The sequence below is a fragment of the Telmatherina bonti genome, assembly GCF_933228915.1.
Source record: "Telmatherina bonti genome assembly, chromosome: 2".
NCBI classification, from domain to species: domain Eukaryota; kingdom Metazoa; phylum Chordata; class Actinopteri; order Atheriniformes; family Telmatherinidae; genus Telmatherina; species Telmatherina bonti.
In genome coordinates this window covers 26,627,939-26,647,905 of record NC_136620.1, presented here as the reverse complement: position 1 = coordinate 26,647,905, position 19,967 = coordinate 26,627,939, and the positions used below count along the sequence as shown (strand labels likewise).

Genomic DNA, 19,967 nt, shown 5'->3' with positions numbered 1-19,967 from the left:
GATGGAAGAGGCAATAAACAGGCTAAGCAAGAGTGATCTTCTGCAGCTTTTTTTCTGTGACTTAGTTTAAAACCCTTCCCTGCTCAGGACCCTGCACTTTTATGACTTTTGTTTTTGTGTGTGTGTTTTTTGTCATTTTGTTTTGTTTTCTGTTAACTCTGACCTCAAACACTCAGTGTCAGAGTTTTACTCCACAATGTGTGTTAGATCATTTGTAGACTCCCTCTGTCCTGTCTTGTTTTGTGACCTTTTGGTCCACCATACTTGTAGTTATTGTACCGCCATGTTCACCATGTAGCTGCCTTCCATTTGTGCAAAATATAAACAAATCCAAGTGAGTAAAGTAGTGCCACCTATTCTCCAAGCCATGAGATCTATGCAGAGTGTTTGAGGTTATGGTTGATTGAAAATGCAAGCATGAACCTGGTTGTGAGAGTTTGTTGAAGTTGCATTTGATCATCAGTGTGTTTGTGTGCATAGAATAAAGTGTGTGCATGGGAATGTATGACCTTTCAGTGGTCTTTCCTTTGTCGCTAACGTTCACACTCCTCCTCTTTCCCTCCCTGTTCTGCTGTCTTTGTATCCCTGCAGCACGCGTAAACAAAACTACATGATGAACTTTGCCAGACAGACCGGCACGCGTCACTACTACAGCCGCAAGAGGCGGGCACTGCAGCAACGTGCCTGAGCCCAACAAGTAGGGATCTCTGACCTGCCAATCATACATCAACCTGCCTCGCACATCTCTATTGTCCTGACGACGTATCGCCCTGCTGAGACCCATCCACCGATGGATCAGTCTTAGACTTTCCTTGACCATCTCTGCTCAATGTTCACCCCCTTAAGAATCACACGTCATCCGTTCACTTTTAGCTCCAGCCAAGCACGGCCTTCCCAACCACACAGATCGGCGGGAATGAAACTCATGATAAAAGGATTGAAGTGGCCATTTTGTTGACTTTTTTGTTTTTATAAAGGATGGTCGGGGTTTAAAGTTGTTTTGTAATTGTTGCCGTCGTTCCTCTGTTTCCTATTTCCCCTGCGATATCCCTCCCTCAGGCCATCACCCTCACCCTCTCCCTTCTTTTCTTACCACACTGTGAAATTGAGAGATAATTTATCACTGCTGAACTGACCAGCTGATTGGAGAGTAGCCTCCCAGCTCCACTGAGCCACCAAGGGATGGGGAGGATCGCTCCACTGCCGCCAAACCAGTACACCAGGAGAAGGACACAATGACGAGGATGATACTGACCTGTCAGAGGAATAACAGTGATGAAGCTGAAAAAGAAAAAATATTTAAAAAAAAAAAAAAAAGTACTTTGTTCTTGGTGTTCTGTGTGTCTGTGGGTTCATTTTGTGATGAGTTGACTGTGGTGTTCTGTTTGTTCGTTTTCTACTAATTCATATGCTTTTAAGTGGGGAGTGAAAGGGGGGTGGGGGGGTGCTGGGTTCTGTTTCCTTTTCCTGGATTGTTGGATCAGGTGTGGGCAGGGTGTTTAAAGCCCAGGCTTTACTGCAAGGAGGAATGAGAGAGATTTGCACGATGATGGAAAGCAGAAGAAATGAAGAAAAAAAAAAGTTTTTTTAGATTTTCTTTTTTTTTATATATGTTGGTTCCCGAAAATACAGATATTTATGGCAAATGGTTCTTCACGTAACCTATTTAAGATGCACTGTGCGTGAAATCTGTATGTTATTTTTTAGTGTTAAGTTATTAGACAGTCAAGTCAGGCTCCCAGACTGCATCATTTCCCCTCTTCCTTCACTTCCCTCTTCTCTTGTGCTGTCCCCCACCCTCCCTTTTCTTTCCACTCTCTCTACTGATTTCCATTACCTGGAGGTGAGGCTCTAGTAGTGTTGTTTTTTGAAGTCTGTGTAACATGGACCCTCTGCCCTCAGTGTAACTTCAGTATAGCAATCTCCTGTATATATATGTATATCCACTATGGGGAGACCCAGCAGCCTTATAAAAGGGAAATAAAGAACTGTCCAAACCTCATGCTGTACACATTGTGTCTCCTCTTTTATTTTTACAACATGAGTCTGCTCAACACATATGGCTATACACTAAGAGCTCCACATCATAAATGATCACCATGTTTTAATACTCCTCAAACAAAATGTGGGGCTGATTTGAATTAAAATATGTCCATATAAGCAATGATGTGGAAATGTGTTGGTCAGCGACACGCCAGAACTCATGAGTATCGATGGAGACACTGATGTCTGTATGCATCAGTGTTAAAAAACACAAACATGTGATTCTTTAAACATTTATTTGCAGATCTTACAATAAAAAACATAAATAACTTTCTGGAGATAAAAACATTCATTTAAAAAAACATCATCCTTTTTGGTGTACACCTCAGTGTGTCCATACTGGGCTTTCACTACACTCTTCTACAGGCCGTCAACCTTGACCAAGGCTGAGGCAGCTTTTCCATCTACAAGTTGCCAGCCATCACAGCAACAAGTATCAAAGTGAAGTGGAGGGGCTTAACCGCGACACAAGAGTTACAGTACCACCAGTCACAGCATGTGTAGCTCATAGTGTAGACCGTCCCTCTGATGCGGATGCTGTGCACCCGGCTGCAGCCCTCTTCCATCATGCAGCCTCTGGCGGACAGCGCAGTGTAGTTGCCGTAGTGACCCGCTGCCTTGAAGCACAGCTCATCAGGAGGACACTCTGTCTCAATTAATTTAAACTTCTCCTTGTTTTCCAGTATGGGGCTGTAGTAGCAATGCAAGTTTTCACAGAGTAGTGAAGGGAGGAAAAGGTGGAGGTACAACACTGCAACATGCAGGAGCTGCAAGATGTTCAGCCTGCAAGATAAAAAAAAAACAAAAAACAAAAAAAAAACAAACCATACACTATAGTCACTTTTGTGAAGATGAGAGATTTAGCTTAAAAACTAAGTTTTCAAATTAATATTTTAAGTTAAAAAAAAAAAAAATCAGTTTAAGTATTACTGACTTGAGGATTTTCAAATGGAGAAAAAGCTGAGTTTAGGGCTTTTTCATGGTCTGATGCATGAGGATCAAGGGGTCAGGAAACAGATCCGTCCCACAATTTCTTCTAGCAACAATATTCCAAGCAATTTCATGCTTACTGGGATCCTTTTAATGCTAAACATAAAGATCAGTGAGTGTAATTAGCTTTTGACATATTTCAGTTTGGATTATATTTCTTTCAAACCAGCTTTGATAGTGAAATAATGGATTCTGTAAGTCATGCTAATAGCATGTGTTTAACCTTCGTTAGTTTCACTACTGCCTGCAAACACACAAGGCTCATTGTGTGTTTGGATTCTTGTTAGTTTCCTTTCAGAGATCAAGGTAAAAGTACCTTAAAGTATCTTTTTAATCTCTTCTTCTGTACCCTGCACGTCCCACAGTACACACATTTAGACTCCTGCTTTCAATGTAAAACTCCACTTTTCCACATTTAACCTGCCTGGATTGTTGAATATCTGTGACCCCCCCCCAAGCAGAGATCAGATCCCGTTTCAGACAATCTTCAAAAATCATGAACTTTAAATGTTTCTCATTGCCTCCTTCTCTACCCAACGTGTTCTCTTTAGCCTGTTTCTTCATCAAACTAACAAAAGTTTAGCTTCTGCCGCTCTTGCCCAGGTGTTGGTCATTTCTACAGATTGTCCCAATCAAAATGTTTCAGGAATCAGAAAGTACAAGTGAATTCTCTTTTTCTGTGTGCATGGACCTTACCTGTTCATTTTAAAATCCAGTCAGGCAAAATTTTCCAGAACTTCTCCTGATGAACTCTAAGCTCATCAATGACCACTTTTTTAAAAAAAAAAAAAAAAAAAAAAAAAACAAGCCACACCTTCCAGCACACCTGCTAGTAAAACACACCAACTTCAGCCAGTGGGAGATTGTGTTGCTTTTATTCTGCGACATCCATCAGTACAGAAATAATGCCAGCATTAACTTCAGTCTACCAGGAGGATGACTGGCCAAGCCATCCTCTTATTTCCAGGATTATCTAAATAATATGATACATTTGTTCCCCCAAAGCTTCATATTAATACATCAATAAAATTATGTACAAACATTTGACTAAATGTTAGTCATCTTTTGGAGATAATAAATCCCTCTGCTGAAAAGGACTCCCTAAAACCTTCAGTGTTATAAATATTATGCCTTCATGGCAGGAACGGAAGTTAACTTGTAGTTTGCACAAGAATCTGAAGCCTCTTCTGTTACATTAGTGCTATTGTCTATTTTTGCTTTGATCATCCCCAGTAGCTTCTTCAGACTGCTTTCAGGTTTTGGGGCAGTGTTACATTCGTCTTTGCAGCAGCAAGTGTGACTGACGTTATATTCAACTCCTCGAAAAGAGATGATTTCATGGGAGTCACAGAGGTCAGCATCCACGCAGCCCTGAGCAGACAGTACGTGGACGGAGCCGTAGTGACCTCTGGATCTGGTGCAGCGCTGGTCAGGGAGACACTGGCTGGTGATGTTTGTGCAGGAGACGCTTTTGTCCTGCATGGGACAAAAGTAACACAGCAAGCTCTGCAGAGAGAGAGCTGGAAGGACCAGAGAAGAGACCAGAAGGATGGAGATCAGGTGGAACCAGTGTGGCCCCGGCAGACGAGCCTCCATTCTAATGTAAATCCACACAGAAAGTTAAACAGGAATGACGCAGGCATTAAAAAATCTTTGGTGTTTGGCTCTGTGAGTGTTGTTCACCTGCTCTTTCTTTCCAAGCTCATCTTCCCTCCAAACATGTGGGGATGTATCCACACAGAATCCTGTGATTACCAATGAGATGCAGGTGTGTATTTAAAGCAGCTGCATGTATAACTGGACAAAACGCAAAAAAAAAAAAAAGAGAGAGAAAACAAAGAAAGCAAGAAAAAAAGACAACAACACAGATGTAAAACTAGATTTTAGTTTCATGTTTATTTGCCAAAACTTACATCTGGCAGCTCCTTGAAATCACTCTGTGGCTTTAGATAAAGAAACTTTATTTACAACAGTGTCATCTAGTGTCTGAAAATGAACCTCTTTTGTTCATTTGTTTAAACCTCTTTTAACAGTTTTGATCCAACTCTGTACTGCACAGGAACATTTCAGTTCATAATTAAACTCTTTCTTCTTCATGTCCATCTCATTTTCTTTCGCCAGAGGTAAAGGACAGCTGAGCCTTCTTGTACAAAGGTTCCTGTCAAGAAAATCAAGATAGGCATAAATTAAAGTTTCCATTGCAACATTTTTTTTTTTTTTTTTTTGCTGTTGCATTGCACTAAATTTTGTCTACTTATTCTAGTCCCTACTATTTGAGACATTAGACTTTATATTCTTTGCTTACAGTCAGCTGTGCCTCCTCATCCACCCCATCAGTGTCCTCCCACTCCTCCTGAGTCTCTGCAGGGTCGTAGCTGTAGAGAGGAATCAGTCGATGGCGCAGCTCATCTAATCTGAAGGAGGAAGAAAATCAAGATAAATTATAATGAGACACTTTATAAAGATGCCTTTTAAACCAGAAAATGAGAAAGACCTCCTTACCTTGACCTTCTCCTTATATAAAATACCTGAAACATTAAAAATGATGTTAAAACATAGATGCATAAATCAGTGTGAAGTTTACAAAATACCAAAAATGGATTCTTACCATTGCAACTATCACTCCAGTCAGTGTCAGGAGAAGCAGCAGGATGAGGGCATAGTAAGCTGGAAATCCAGGCTTGTTGTTTGGGGATTTAGGTGAAGTTGTGTGGTTTAAATACATTTCTACTGTGCTGTCTTTTTTTTTTTTTTAAATTTGAGGCCTCTGGTGTGTGCGCCTCAGCTGACGCCTCTGTGACACATTCAGTGGAGAGCTGTTGCAATCCTTCCCACTGCAAGTTTGTCAAGCGTTTTCTTAAACCAAGGACAGCTCATAGTAGCTGCTACAAAGAGTCAAGCAGAACACACTTTACCATTAAATGTTCAATCAGCCTCCGCACAGATCTGTGGTGCAAATGAAAGAAAAAAAAGATCTAGTAGGAGGCCCTCTCACAGTCTTCAAATAAAAAGAAATTTAACATACCTTGGGTGTCAAACTGCAGCTAGTTCCTGCTCCTTTCATATAATGTCACTAGAGACACACTTACAGAAACACTGCTCTCATAGCTCAACCTGCTGCATGACATTCCTGAGTGAGGAGTGGATTTCTGAGGTTTTCTGGTGATTGAACTTCTCAGATTTTTTTTTTCCCATTCATGGTCCTGAGTGTGGACTGGTGACATGTCCACAGTGTCCCTTTGACCCTTAATTAGACTAAGTGCTGAAGAAAATGGATGGCTGTTTGGATGTTCTCATGTAAAAATTGAAGTTACTGAAGTTAAAGTGGGGTTAAGAAACAAAATATATCTTTGCAACATTCAGCAGCAGCAACTTTGCATAAAGCTCTCGGACCTGTTGTAACAGTGACATTCACATTCTTTGCTAAACTGGACATGTTCATCTCCACTGTGAAGCAGATTTAATGAGAAACATAAACATGTAATGTTCTGTTTTCTCCAGCAGGGCAGGAGCTGCTGGAGTGAGAGAAGAGGAGGGGCTGTGGGAGGGTTGAGGAAACACAGACAGGAACCTTTCCAGTAGTTGTACAGTTCAGGTTTAACTTGCTCTGCATGGCTTCAGTAAAGAATTCCCTACGGTGCAGGATGACATCCAAGTTCCCTGACTTTTAACGGTAAGACTTTTAGATTTATCCTCGTTGTGGTTTAAAAGAAAGTTTTTCAGAAGAATATTCTTGAACAGAAAATGCTGCCTGTTGAAGCTGTGATCTAAACATGAAATCATTCTTAAGATCTACTTAAGCTGGTTGTTTTGACTGGCTCCAGTCGTATTTCCAGTTTGAGCAGTTTCAGCACAGGTATGAGCAGAGCTTTAAGGCACATGTTCACTCATAGATGATAAACTGAACGTATCTAAATGTGAAAGACCTCAACTCAGTGGCGCGCTCTGGTAGACTTCCTGTTAAAGTTTGAATGCTTGTTAATAATTAGACCAAAGAAAAGCTTCAGGTTCAGCCAACTCCACTTATCAAAAGCTTTTCTTGTCCTGTCTGCAATAAATCACAAAGACTGATGAACTTCAACCAAATTCTTGTCTTTTTTCCTAATATAATTTTACCATCTCACAGGTCTTTGTTTGTCCTGCTGTGATGTGAGGATCTGCAGACGGCAATCAGGAAGGTACAAACATCTCAGATCTAATGGATCCTCCTGAAAGAAGAAATGGACCGATCCAGAGACAGGATGCAAGTATCTCTGACATCCCAATGCCTCTGAGAGACACTCCAGATGATCCGTCGTATTACTATGAAGTCTGTCCTGAAAACGAAGGAGCTTTTTATGAAACAACCTTGTCTGGGCTTTTATCCCCAGCGGAACACCAGTCCACTCCAAGAGCTGGAGATACTGGAAATGCTACCAATCAGAGAAAAAATACCCCCCCACAACTTCCACTCAGAAACAGGCTTCCTACTTATCCCAGTAACTTAGGACGTGTACCACCACCTCTCCCCCCCAGGACACGACTACCACTGCATAACAGCAAAAAGCAGTTATCCTGCGATCCCATTGAGCCTGTTCAGAAACTCACTCGTTCCAAGACGCAGGTAGAAAGTCAAGTAAGTGTCAAATGAACTAGTTTTCCTTCAGACAAAAGGGACAAATGATTTTTTTTTTTTTATTTTAAAAAAAAAAAAAACAGCAATTAATCATTTCTTTGCTTACCTTTAGGATCCATGGGCCATCCAACTTGTAGACGCTGTAGAGGGCAGCACCAAGACGCTGTCTTGTTTTTCAGCCGCAACATTCGGGTGAGACTGTAAACATTAAAAGGTTAAGTTGCTGGCATGTGAACAAATCAAACATGCAGCACTGTATAGTTAACGAATTAAATCTGGCTTGAAAAACAGCTGCATGTTCATCATACTTTCAGATTGTCAACCTGTTTTTCTTTCCTCTTCTGGCAGGCTGATGTCACAGTACAAGCATGCAGACAGTATTCATAACTCCGGCATTGTTTGGGGACGTGTGATACAAATCCACCCAGCCCTGCTGCAGCAAGCGGAAGTAAAAATTAGTGTGTCCACTGAGACAGACGATCACCAGCTTCCCATCCCCATGTCAGGTAAGATGTGCCCACTTGTCCCTCACTCCAAGCACTTCACATAATAACAGCTGGATTAAAGGCACAAGAGTCACATCCCAACCATGGTAATGCACCCAGTTCATAGGGTTAAATAAATTAGTTATTGTACAGAACTTCATAGGCTGTAGGATCCATTTAATGGAAGCAATGTGTGTTGGATCAGGGATACATGGAAAACCTGCAGGAGAGCCACCCTCTAGGACCGACTTTGGGGACCCCTGACTTAGAATAATGTATGATTGTCCCTCTAAACTGATTATTTTTAAGCCGCAGTGGCACCGCCCTCATGATTAGATTAGTTTCCATTAAAATGCAGCAATAATTTATCATAAATAACATGCTGAATGTTAAAAAAAACATCAGATGTTCAAAAATCTCTTTTACTTTGGTGCGTCTGCAGGTTTTAACTGATCCCTGTGGAGAATGAGGGATTGGTGAGAGAAACTGAAGGATGACCATAAAACAGATTTAGTCTATTTGTCACTTTTTAAATGACACAAACCAGTGAGATTTGATGAGTCAACTAACTTCAAAAAAACGTAATTCATCTCGTGTGTGTTTCTGGAAGGAGATGTGCAGCCTCAGTCAGGGTGAACATGCAGACTGGTGATTGCATCAGTTCAGACAACTAGTTGAAAGAGTTTATGGACTGTTAAGCAGTGTGTCATATCTGCCCTGGAAAAGTTGCTCTGCAGTTCAGTGCTGGAGTGTTTGTTATCTATGAAAGCCCTTTGAGCCATTGTTGTCATAGTAAAAGAAAAGGCATGTTTCAAAACTCTTGTTGGCAAAACTGTTTGGACTCTGAACTCTTTCATTCAGTGAACAAGAAGGTGAAGAGCCTGATTGATGAAGTCTTCCAGCTGTTCGGCCTCACTCATGACCCCAGTGGGGATTATGTTTTAAAACTTTGTGACTCGGAGGAATATCTCAGAAAGTGAGTCTGCTGCTGTTTCTTCATGTCACTGAACTATAAATTCTGTTTGTCTTGCTTTGTTTGTGCTAAGCTGCTGAATTTGCCGTCCTTCGCCATGTACATTTACACGCCTCTGTCTGTCTGTGCAGCGATGAACTGCTTGGCATGCACGAGACCGTCCAAATCTACAGCAAGTTAACACTAGTGATGAACCTTCGTCTGCTCAACATGAACACCCTCAAACGTCATCTGGCCAGAGAGGTCCGTAGTTCAACTTCCTTCTCTGATCTCCCTCATAGTACTGGTCATTCACTGGACAGGTTGGGGTCTTATCTTCAGAGTTGAAGTGTTCCCTTTCCAACTGCTTGTGTTTGGCACCTGGTGGCGAGTTTGCTGTAATCTTTAGGGCTGTCGTAGCTGTAAAAACCTCCACCCCTAGCTTTTGACTTTGCTCTGTTTACACACAACATCATGGCTGCTGGCAACTAACAGCGTGAAGCAGATTAAAAACTAACCAAATGTGAAACTGAAAATAACATTTCACTGTAATTTGTTGGTTTGACCCGCTTTGCCTTTGCTATGATTCTTTAAGTGTTGCCATGTATTCATTGTCTTGTATCAAAAGCAACTGTAAAACAGCTAAAACACAGATGTCAACGTTTTGATCTGTGTTTTAAGGCCGAGGACGACAGAACCGTTTGTAATCTGTATCAATACCTGCGTCCAGTCGGCATTTACAACATTTGCAGGTAAGCTGGTGAGTCTTTGACTGATTGAGAAAATTTAGTAGAACAAAATGACAACATATAAAGACAGATGAAAATAAAATCACACAAAAGAAAATGAAAAAGTTCTGAAGGAATGGGTGAAAATTTATCTAATCCCAACCCAACCAAGTCATTACATGGTTGTATAATTATGAAATAGTTATCATAACAATACTTAGTATTCCCAAAAATATTATCATAGTAAAGAATACACATTTGTAAATAAGCTTTTTAGTCTTAATAATCATCATTCTAACAATCATAGCAGTAACAATTATAGATATAATAGTATAGTAATGATAATTTGTGTGATGTTTAAGTTGTAAACTTACAATAATTAATTATAATGATGAAGTCATATATAGTAGTTATAACAATAAGAATAGTACTCAGTTTATATAAAACCATCTTATTCCCTTCTACACAACACATGATGCTTTAATATGTCTGTGAAGTAGTAGCAGCATTAGGAACAATAACATTAATAATCACAATATTCATAACAAAAATATACAATATTAGTATTACATAGGTGTCACTCATCAACTTGTGAATACTAGTAGTAGACATCACCTGTATTCCTCCATCAACCTCTTCCAGGGTTTTACCCCACAAAAAGACACACAAAAACTTTGTTCTGGTGGTTTGTGATCATTGTGAAACAGTAACAAGAGTTCAGTGTTTTTAGTCATTCAGTGTTTGTTGTTGTTGTTGTTGTTGTTGTTGTTGTCTGTGTGTGTCTAACAGCCTCTCCTCTTGTCAGGCTGAGCCTGCAGAATGTGCTCAACAGCTACAACAAAGAGATGACGACGCTAATGAGTAGCAAGGTAAGGAGTCATAAAACAACCAGTGATAAGTTATTGTCTGATGTTTAAGGGTTTAGATTGTTTGTTTATTTTTTCATCGTGGCAGAATCTTAGACTGACCTTCTGATATTTCCCGTCACTCATGACACTCATTCTGCCTCCAACTATGCTTTGTCTTCATGTCTGCAGTCTGGAATGAATATCAAAGACATTGTGAGCAGAGTTCACACCATCAGCAATCTTCTGTATGGGCTCACGTGTGAAGACCTAGATGATGCCATTGGCAGCCTAAACAGAATCAATCCCACAACTTTGGTATCATCTCACATTCAACTTTTTTTCTTTACTGTGATCAGTGTTAAATCCAGGTTTAAGATGATTTTAAACCATATTTATATTCTAAACTTTTTAACAACTAAATCTATAATGTCTAAATTAAACACAAACCCATACTGGAATGGGTCACTGATCAGTAATGTGTCTGTTTACTTTACAGAGTTGTAATGAAATGTTTGATTGTGAAGCTGGTGAGTATCTATAACAACACTGCTGCATGTTTCTGTGTGTTTAAGTAACTAACTAAGGCAAACCATAACCTGCAGTCTCCATGACAAGGCCTGCCAAGTGTTGTATTCACCTAAATATTTACACATATCCTGCAACTACACAGGTTAGAAGGCTCGGTGTGTTCTGATTGGTCAGCCCTAGGGGCCTGATCAAGGAGATAGTTTTCACTTTAATCCAAATGTACCATCACAGCATGTATATTCTAACATCACAGCATGTATATTTCACCATCTAACAGAGTAAAACTGTTGAGATTTTAGGCTCATCTTGCAGTGACACTGCGGTTTTGAAGACATTTGGATTGTCTGTTCTGTATCTCTATTTCAGCCATGATGGTACTCCATGGAGCGCTGCAGAAAGTGCTGCAAATATATTTTGACAACTTTCTATCAGACTTCAGAAGCCACAGAATAATCAAAGGTCCTCAAGCCTGTGACATTGAAAGCAACCATGAAATCTTGCAGTTTAATATTGTCTCTTTCTACAAGCTACAGCCCACCTGGATGACCACGTATGGGATCTTCTGTAATTAAACACACATAGAGATGTACATACGCAAAAACAAATGGTGATCACATGTAGTTTTGCTTTCTCTTTCTGCATCATTTTAGTTATGAGAGCTTCTCTGTCCACTGTGACTTGTCATATGGAGAAACAAAGATCTGCGAGACCGGCATTTCTGAAAATATCAGCACTGCATTGTCCCATGGAAACAAGATCCACTGTAATCGCATGTAAGAGTGTGTTCTTTTTAACAGTAAATGTATATCTTTTCACATTTTACTTCCTCCTTCCTTGTTGGCATAAGAGAAAGACACTGAGTAGAGAACAAACTGAATGTGTCCTCTGCTGCTGAATCATCTGGTGCATGCAGATAGAATTGCTTTTAATCCACATGTTTATCCGACAACATTGAAACAACTGCAGCGAAAGATTTAAGGGATAGAATATGGTATGAAACAGCAGACTCAAATAAATATTGGGTGCCTTTTGTGTGTGTGCATATTTCAGGATGGTGTTTCCTGTTCTAGTAAACCAGCTGCCGTATGAGTGCATGCTGACATTTCGCCTCAATGGCTCCAAACGAGGCAGAAACACAGAGCTTTTACGCTGGGCTGTACTGCCTTTATACAGTGACAGGTAGGTTCCCAGCAGAGTTTACACCTTTTGTTGTTGTATACTATCAGACTAATACAAAACAGGTCTTTACAAGAGCATCAGTTCCTATTTGAACCACTTAAAACTTCACAGATAAAACGAATGAAGCCCCAACAATCCTGCAAATGAGGCAGGTTTAGTCAACTAACAAATCTGCTGTGCGTTTCTATTAGCATATTTTGTTTTTAGTCCTTTGAAGAATGTTGAATAAAAACCACTTTATTTAAAAGAGTTGTTCAGAAACAGCTTCAGGTAGTTATTAATGTAAAAACGAGTGACATATGTTGCATTTACGCTGTCTGTTTAGGGCTCTTGTAAGAGGAACAGTCCTGCTCAGTATGTCCTCTCTAGCTGAGCTTCCCTCTCCTCCGTCCCCTGCCCTCTCTGACAGCCACAGTCAGGCCATGGGGGTCATACTGCAGGTCAGTAGGACACATCTCTGCTCCACATTGACCAAATGCTATAAAACATCTCATCAAGCATAAACTATGCTTCCTCTCCTTAGCTTGAGTTTCAAGAGCAGTTTGAGTGGGTGTATCAGAGGCCCATTGCTCTTCCCGGATCAATCCTCTTAAATCAGCCATGTGAGGACGTGCAGAAGAAAATGTTGGATGTTTCTAAGAAGCATTGTCTCTGTTTGTGAGTAAAAGGTTTTTGCACGAGTCACCAACTGTAACAATTATTTACCAAAGAAGTTTTTTAAAAACGTCTTTCTTTTTAACAGTCTGACAAAAAATGAGAAGACTTTCCTGTGGACTAAACGTTACTATAGCGACAAAGGGAGCACTTTCCTCCATCTGCTGCTCGGTGGAGTCCCCCAGTGGCAGCCTGAAGACCTGACAGAAATCTACACTGTTCTAGACAACTGGCTCATCCACCTGCCGGAGGAGGCGCTCTTCCTCCTCACTGACAGGTAAATAAATGGAGCTTAACTCATTAAAAAAAAAATGCCTGGTTAGTTGTAGTTGTTGTGGTATTGATGTGTTTTTATTGAATTCCAACCATGGTTACTGAAAGATATTTACATTTTATTACAGAGTAATAGAACATATTACATGGGGTCTTTCAGCTCTATGACTAATCAGGTTGGAAGCGAAGAAGTAACAAAACCACAAACGTTGACATGTAAACTCGGCTCAAAAAATGGTGAGAAATATCTATCAGCCATGCAGAGCCTGTAAGAGTTTTATCATGTTTCTAATCCCCAACTTCATCATCAGCCAGCTGAATAAAGCAGGTGCCAGTGCAGCAACTGTCCACTCCGATACACAGGATAAATTTGCTAAGTCACAACGGTAGCCATGATGGAAAATGTCTGACAGATGCAGCTGCTGTATAACTGATTGCTATAATGTCAGAGCCAGCCCTAATGAGGGCTAGGGAGGGGCTGTGCCCAGACACGTAGATACGACTATAGTATGATTTATATAGTTTGTGTGTGTATGAGTGAGAATGAGAGAAGAGACGAGTCTCCATCAATATTTGGAAATGTTGGAACTGTTGATGCCACATGCTGAGACCAACATATTTTTTTCAGGACTGAATGGGTTAATCACTTCACTTCATTTAGCTGACCTGAAATTAAGTGTGTCTGTTATGTCTGTATTAGGTTAGATTGGGTATTTGGTTTGATGATGAATAAAGTATTGGGTACTGTGATGAAGAAAAAAAGATTCTGTTGCCAGTTTCAGTCTGTTTTTAATTCTGTTTTCCAGTTTTCCTGATCAGACAGTCAGAAAGGCTGCAGTTCAGTACTTTAAACAGATACCTGATGGAGAGCTGGAGGTCTTTCTGCCACAGCTGGTCCAGGTAAGTTCATTAACATTCAATTCAATTCAATTCAGCTTCATTTGTACAGAGCCACTTCACAACAATGTTGTCACAGGACACTTTACATACACATCATTTCAAGCCAATACATACATATCCTATAATAAAAACCAGCTGATTGCATCGAATCACGACTTCGATCCAACATCTATCTGGTAAAAGTTTTAATTTAATTAGAGTTTGAATGAAAGAACAAGTGGCTTATTCTGGCTCCATCATCAGTGTTTGAGTCTTTGACTGATGTCGGTGTTCTGCAGGCTCTAAAGAGTGAGTGGAAACTGGATGGACCTCTGGTGATGCTCCTGCTGGAGAGATCTCTGAAGAACATACGAATAGCACAGCAACTTTACTGGTGAGTCACACATCACAGTAGTGAAACTTGCTTTACGCATTTTGATGCCAACATTACTTCAAATAAAAATGAAAACTCCCACCGTCTGTATTTATTTTCTATTTGACCACCACAACATAAACACACAAGCATCACAGCAGTTTCACCAACGTTTTCCTCACCTGAAAGAGAATTCCTGAACTGGTTCATGTGGTTCCAGTTATCTGGATACTGGAAGCAGCTCAAATGTGATTACTACTGGTTCCTACTAAACGTTGGACAGTATGCAGGACTGTGCTTTCCTCACTCCTCACATTTTTAAATATGAAAAAAGCTTTGTTTTCAGAACCATATTTGAGAAGAAATTATGTTTAATATACTGGCAGGCTGCTGGAGGATGCCCTGACTGACCCTTACTACCAGAGCTGGTTCAATAAAGTTCAAGCTGCCTTGCGCCACTGCTGTGGCCGAGCACTGAGGCAGGAGCTGGAGCGCGAAACTCGCCTGGTGCATGTGCTTGTACAAGTGGCTGAAAAAGTTCACGCTGCGGACAGAAGTCGCCGTAAGGTCAGTAAAAAGCTCTCCTGTATCCATTAGAATAAATACTCCGTAACATGAGACCCTTCAATACAGACTGAGTCTTTCCGTGCTTTTTGCAGAACATATTAAACACAGAAAAAAGGAAGATTGATGAGTTCTTCCAAGGCGGGATCAGCTGTTGTCTACCGCTAGATCCTGCAGTCCACGTTAAGGCAGTAAACCTGGATGTAAGAACATCACTTGACACATTCTCTGAGCATACAGTGAAATGCAGCACATCTTGCTCTGAACTGAGTAGAGAAGTTTATTTACTCGGATTATTTTACTTCCAGGCCTGTAAGTTCTACAACTCCAATGCTGCTCCTCTGGGGGTCTCATTCATCTGTAATGACCCTTTGGCCAAGAGCATCGGGGTCATCTGTAAGGTGAACAAACATGAGAAACTTTACTGATGTGTGCCGTGTTTGTCCTTGTTCCTTTTAAGGGAAAATTAAAATAAGAACGTCAGAATGACGTGCATGTACATGTACACTTTGAGCATACAAATTCTCAGTCGCTGTTTTCAGACAGGAGATAACCTGCGTCAGGACATGCTGGTTCTTCAGATCGTCCGTGTGATGGACTCAGTGTGGCTCCAGGAGGGGCTGGACCTGCAAATGATCACCTACAAGTGTCTCTCTACAGGCAAAGATCAAGGTAAGGGTGCAGAAACGGCTCGCGTCTTCATGTTTTCTGTGAATACTTCATTCTTCGTGCCTTTCAGGCTTGGTGGAGGTGGTGCCAGAAGCAGTGACTCTGGGGAAGATTCATCAGGAGTGGGGTCTGAGTGGGACACTTCGAGAGGACACACTGGAGAAATGGTTCCACATGTTGAACAAAACCAAAGAGGATTACGAGAAGGTAATCTCATAAATGATGAAGAGGATGACATGATGAGGCGGCGTGCTGACCGACTTAAAATGAAATATGCTCATAGAAACGTGCTTACAACTTTCTGCTCTGTGTTTTTGTTGTATCGTGTGACCTCCTTCTGTTGTCTGTTCAGGCGGTGATGAACTTCATCCACTCATGTGCAGGGTGGTGTGTGGCCACCTTCATCCTGGGGATCTGCGACCGCCACAATGACAACATCATGCTGAAACACAGTGGACACATGTTCCACATCGACTTTGGGAAAATCATGGGCAACGCACAGAAGTTTGGAAACTTTAAAAGGCAAGTTTAGAACAAAGACTAATTATGCGTCAACAGCGTGAACTGACAAGAACCTTTTCCTGTTTGATAACAGGGACCGATCGCCTTTCATCTTTACATCTGAGATGCATCACTTCATTACAGGAGGAGGGAAGAAGCCTCAGCGTTTGCATCGCTTTGTGGAGCTATGCTGTGAAGCTTACAACATAATCAGAGGACGCGCTGCGCTGATACTCAGCCTGTTGGAGCTGGTGAGAAATATGTAAATATCGCCTAAACTATGATCTCCCAGTCATCTGCTACAGAAATATCATGTAAAATACGTCATTCCTGATGTGAATTTCCAGATGCTTCATGCAGGAATGCCAGAACTGAAGGACTATAATGACCTGCAATATGTCCAGAACAACCTCAGACCTCATGACACAGAGCTAGAAGCCACCTCTTACTTCACAAAGTACACATAATTACAGTCCGGCTTCCTCACAAATAACTGGCATTTTACTTTTGCGTCTGTAAAAACCTGCTGCTTGTGTTGCGCCTGATTTAGGAAAATCAAGGAGAGCATGGATTGTGTTGCTGTTAAGTTTAACTTCTTTACACACGCCATGGCTCAGGGGAAGAAACAGGAGACACTCCCCCGAAACAGCATCCCTGCTCCCAACAGCAACACCAACATCCAGGAAGCTGTCATTCAGGGCTACTCTGTCAAGGGAAAAAACGTGGTGAGGCTGCATGTTGCTCTTTGTGTTGAGATGATTCAGAAAATACTGACCTTGTTGTGCATTTTTGTTACAAAAATGTCACAGAGAGATTTTGCCTGATGCACCACAGAGCTTTGTGTCAGGGGAGCAGATAAAAGACCCCGAGCTGACAGAAGGTTCACACATTGTTGATCTGAGAGGAATAAGTCTGAGCATTCAGCTCACAGCATGTTTGGTGTGCGTTCGCTGTCACTTTAACGGCCTCCCAGGCAGCACCTCTCTCCCCAGAGTCAGTGGTGTGATAGTGGTGTTCGCTGGCATTTCATTGCTCTTTGATCAGAAGAGGTTTCCTCCTGTCAGGTTTAGACATTTAGAGGCACTGTGGAGCTCAGAGCTTTGCCCTCTTACTTAGATTCTACATAAAACATTCAGGTTTTCACATGAAGGAGTTCCATAAGAGCAGTACTCTCAGCTGAAACCTAAATAATTAATCCCGTTAACCTGCCTTTGGCCTTAACCACAGTCACCAAGTCACACTTTCAACTATTACTCCTTTTTATTATTTTGCATCCTGATATATATGTTTGCTATTTTTGTGAGCTGCAGATCTATGACCTGAAAATAACCATTGATGATGGTTTTCTGACCAGTGAGAAGACGTTTGGGCAATTTGAATTGATCCATAAACATCTGCAGACATATTTTATCGCGTCTAAGCTGCCTCAGTGAGTAAAATAAAAAGTAAAAAAAAAAAAAAAATGTTGATAGTTAGAGTGACTTGATACATCACTCCTCTTTTCTCCCTTCTTAGGTTTCCTACCTGGTATCAGACGTCATTCACGCCAAGCAAGAGAATGTGTCAGCTGAATGACTATCTCAAAGAGCTTTTCGAAGGACCTTGCAAGGGAGTATGTATCATCTAGTCCTACTGGCTTATTCCTCACAATGACGTCTGATGACCGATTCCTATGCTGAGATACCTTGCTGTGTGATCTGCAGGATGAATACGTTTGCAGTGTGTTTCTTGATGGCCCCAAGAAAACACGGGAAATTGTGGCAAGAGGTAACAGCGCTGAAGTTGACTGAGAGATTAATGTTCTGCTCTGATGTTGTGGTACTGAAGTGGTGGCATGTTGCAGGGGACATTCCTCAGATCCAGCTGTACATCTCTCACTCTGACCACAAACTCTCTGTGCTGGTCAAACACATCGAGAATATTGTGAGTTTCCCTCATTCTTTTTTTTATTGTTTATCAAGGAGAAAGTGATTGTTTTTCATTTGGGACCAAAAAGGGAGATCATAGCAGATTATCCCTTTTTTCTTTGTCTTTGATAGAAACATGCAAATGGCTCCAATCCTGACGCATATGTGGTCACACGTCTGAGACCAGATCCTCAGCAGATCTCCAAGAGGAAGACGAAGGTGGTCCGCAATAATGACAGCCCCACTTTCAATGAGCTGGTAATCTGCATCCTTTTCCCCTTTTCTTGTTACAGAATATTCTTATGCACCTTTTCTCCCACAGGAAACATGATCCAGGCTTCTACATTTAGATGTATACATTAACATGAAACAAGTCTGCAAAATGCCTGCCTAGCCCTCAAATAAAGAATAAGCTGTTGCTTTTCCAAGTCCATTCCAAGTCTGATATATGTCAGCCATGAGCAAAATGCAGCAAATGATCCTTTATTCACTGCAATAGTAAAATATGTGCTCCTTTCTTTAGCATGTAAAGAATGCAAAAAGCCCGTTCAGATAGACCCCTTGGGGTTTATGGAGAAACAGCACAGCCTTGCTTTGGTCAGGTTAGTTGACAAAACAGCACAGACTCTGAAAGATGGAGGAGAAATATGTGTTTCAGACAAAGTGTAGAGAGAGACTGTGCAGCAATAGAAGGTATGGGAATGATCTATTGATGTATTCTGGTCATTCTAGACCCACAGAATCACAAACGTGGACTTAAATATGTTTCAAATAAACAAAATTCAAATATAATACTTGAATCCTTTGAAAATGAGCCAGAACAGTCGTTTTACTTGCCTGTTTTTTATCGAATAAACTGTGTTGAAGACAGCATTCAGACAGAGGACATAGTCACGCTCAGACCACATATCAGTGTATCATTTGTCTCAGCACCAAACCACATCTACTGATCAATCAGCTTTTTCATTGGTAAAGAGGACAACGTTTAAACTACTCTCGCCTACATGCTTCTTTCATTAGCTGCTTTACTGCCCACCAATATCTAAATTCTGCCTTTTCAATCCATCTTATGTTTGTCTTCAGTGCTGTCCTAAAGTATCTCCTCTTTTACACATTTAGACATAGTTATAATAATGCTGGCAGCAGTGATCTGGATTGAAAGAAGTTTTAGTTAATAAAAAAAAAAAAGGAAAGTATGATGCACTGTTCTGTACACATGAAGTGTAACAAAAAAAATAGAAAATTAATGAGTATGACTCTCTCCACTGTGTGATTTTGATATGATCTAAGCTTCCCATTTATTTAGCAGCATCTTGCTAACTTATATGAGAAATTCATAAGTACAGTTTGGACAGAAATTCCAGATCAAGCAGAAACATCCTGCTGTGACTTCTGAATGCTGGCTGAACTACCTGCATCTTCTTTACAGCTGGAGTATAACTCTGTCCCCCTGCTGTATGGGATGGTGCTGGAGGTGACCGTGAAGAGCAAGAAGGGCAAGACTTTCATAGCTGGGACCAAGATTAAACTGGAGGAGGACCTTCTTGACAAGGAAACGTGGTTTCCCCTCGGCAGCCGTGTCTTCTGACTCTAGAGCTGCGGTGAAGGCCAGCTGCCAGCAGGGGGTGCCAGAAGGATGAAACTTATCCAAAGACGTTTTACTCTTGCGTCAATCCTTAAAGAGAGATGATTTCACCAGAGGTGTATAATCCAGGTGCCATGAAGTAAAAGTCCTGTCTGGCAGCTCCTCCAACCAGTCACCAAACCAGTTGGATTTAA

At 41.0% G+C, this 19,967-nt stretch overlaps 2 protein-coding genes across 2 annotated transcripts in view; both read left to right on the top strand.

The window, feature by feature from the left end:
- The window catches only part of reln (reelin), a gene marked incomplete at its 5' end in the record, with an annotated part of 111,505 nt that extends 110,780 nt beyond the window's left edge, over positions 1 to 725 (top strand). The window contains 1 exon segment of the mRNA XM_079255996.1: positions 592 to 725. Coding sequence (XP_079112122.1) covers positions 592 to 688 — 97 coding nt within the window. The 3' untranslated portion in view covers positions 689 to 725.
- Positions 726 to 7,231: 6,506 nt separating this feature from the next.
- On the top strand, positions 7,232 to 19,776 carry pik3c2g (phosphatidylinositol-4-phosphate 3-kinase catalytic subunit type 2 gamma; the record flags this gene model as incomplete). Its single annotated transcript, XM_079257137.1, has 32 exons — positions 7,232 to 7,342; positions 7,761 to 7,840; positions 7,997 to 8,154; positions 8,995 to 9,109; positions 9,238 to 9,349; positions 9,767 to 9,837; positions 10,619 to 10,682; positions 10,851 to 10,976; positions 11,158 to 11,188; positions 11,556 to 11,739; positions 11,840 to 11,962; positions 12,240 to 12,368; positions 12,694 to 12,808; positions 12,892 to 13,025; positions 13,111 to 13,299; positions 14,102 to 14,195; positions 14,474 to 14,568; positions 14,934 to 15,114; positions 15,207 to 15,314; positions 15,420 to 15,512; positions 15,654 to 15,783; positions 15,851 to 15,987; positions 16,133 to 16,302; positions 16,376 to 16,532; positions 16,629 to 16,738; positions 16,832 to 17,006; positions 17,592 to 17,710; positions 17,797 to 17,893; positions 17,985 to 18,048; positions 18,125 to 18,204; positions 18,321 to 18,446; positions 19,618 to 19,776. The coding sequence occupies 32 exons, from the start codon at positions 7,232 to 7,234 to the stop codon at positions 19,774 to 19,776; spliced, it is 3,837 nt and encodes a 1,278-aa protein (XP_079113263.1).
- Between the last annotated feature and the right edge of the window lie 191 nt (positions 19,777 to 19,967).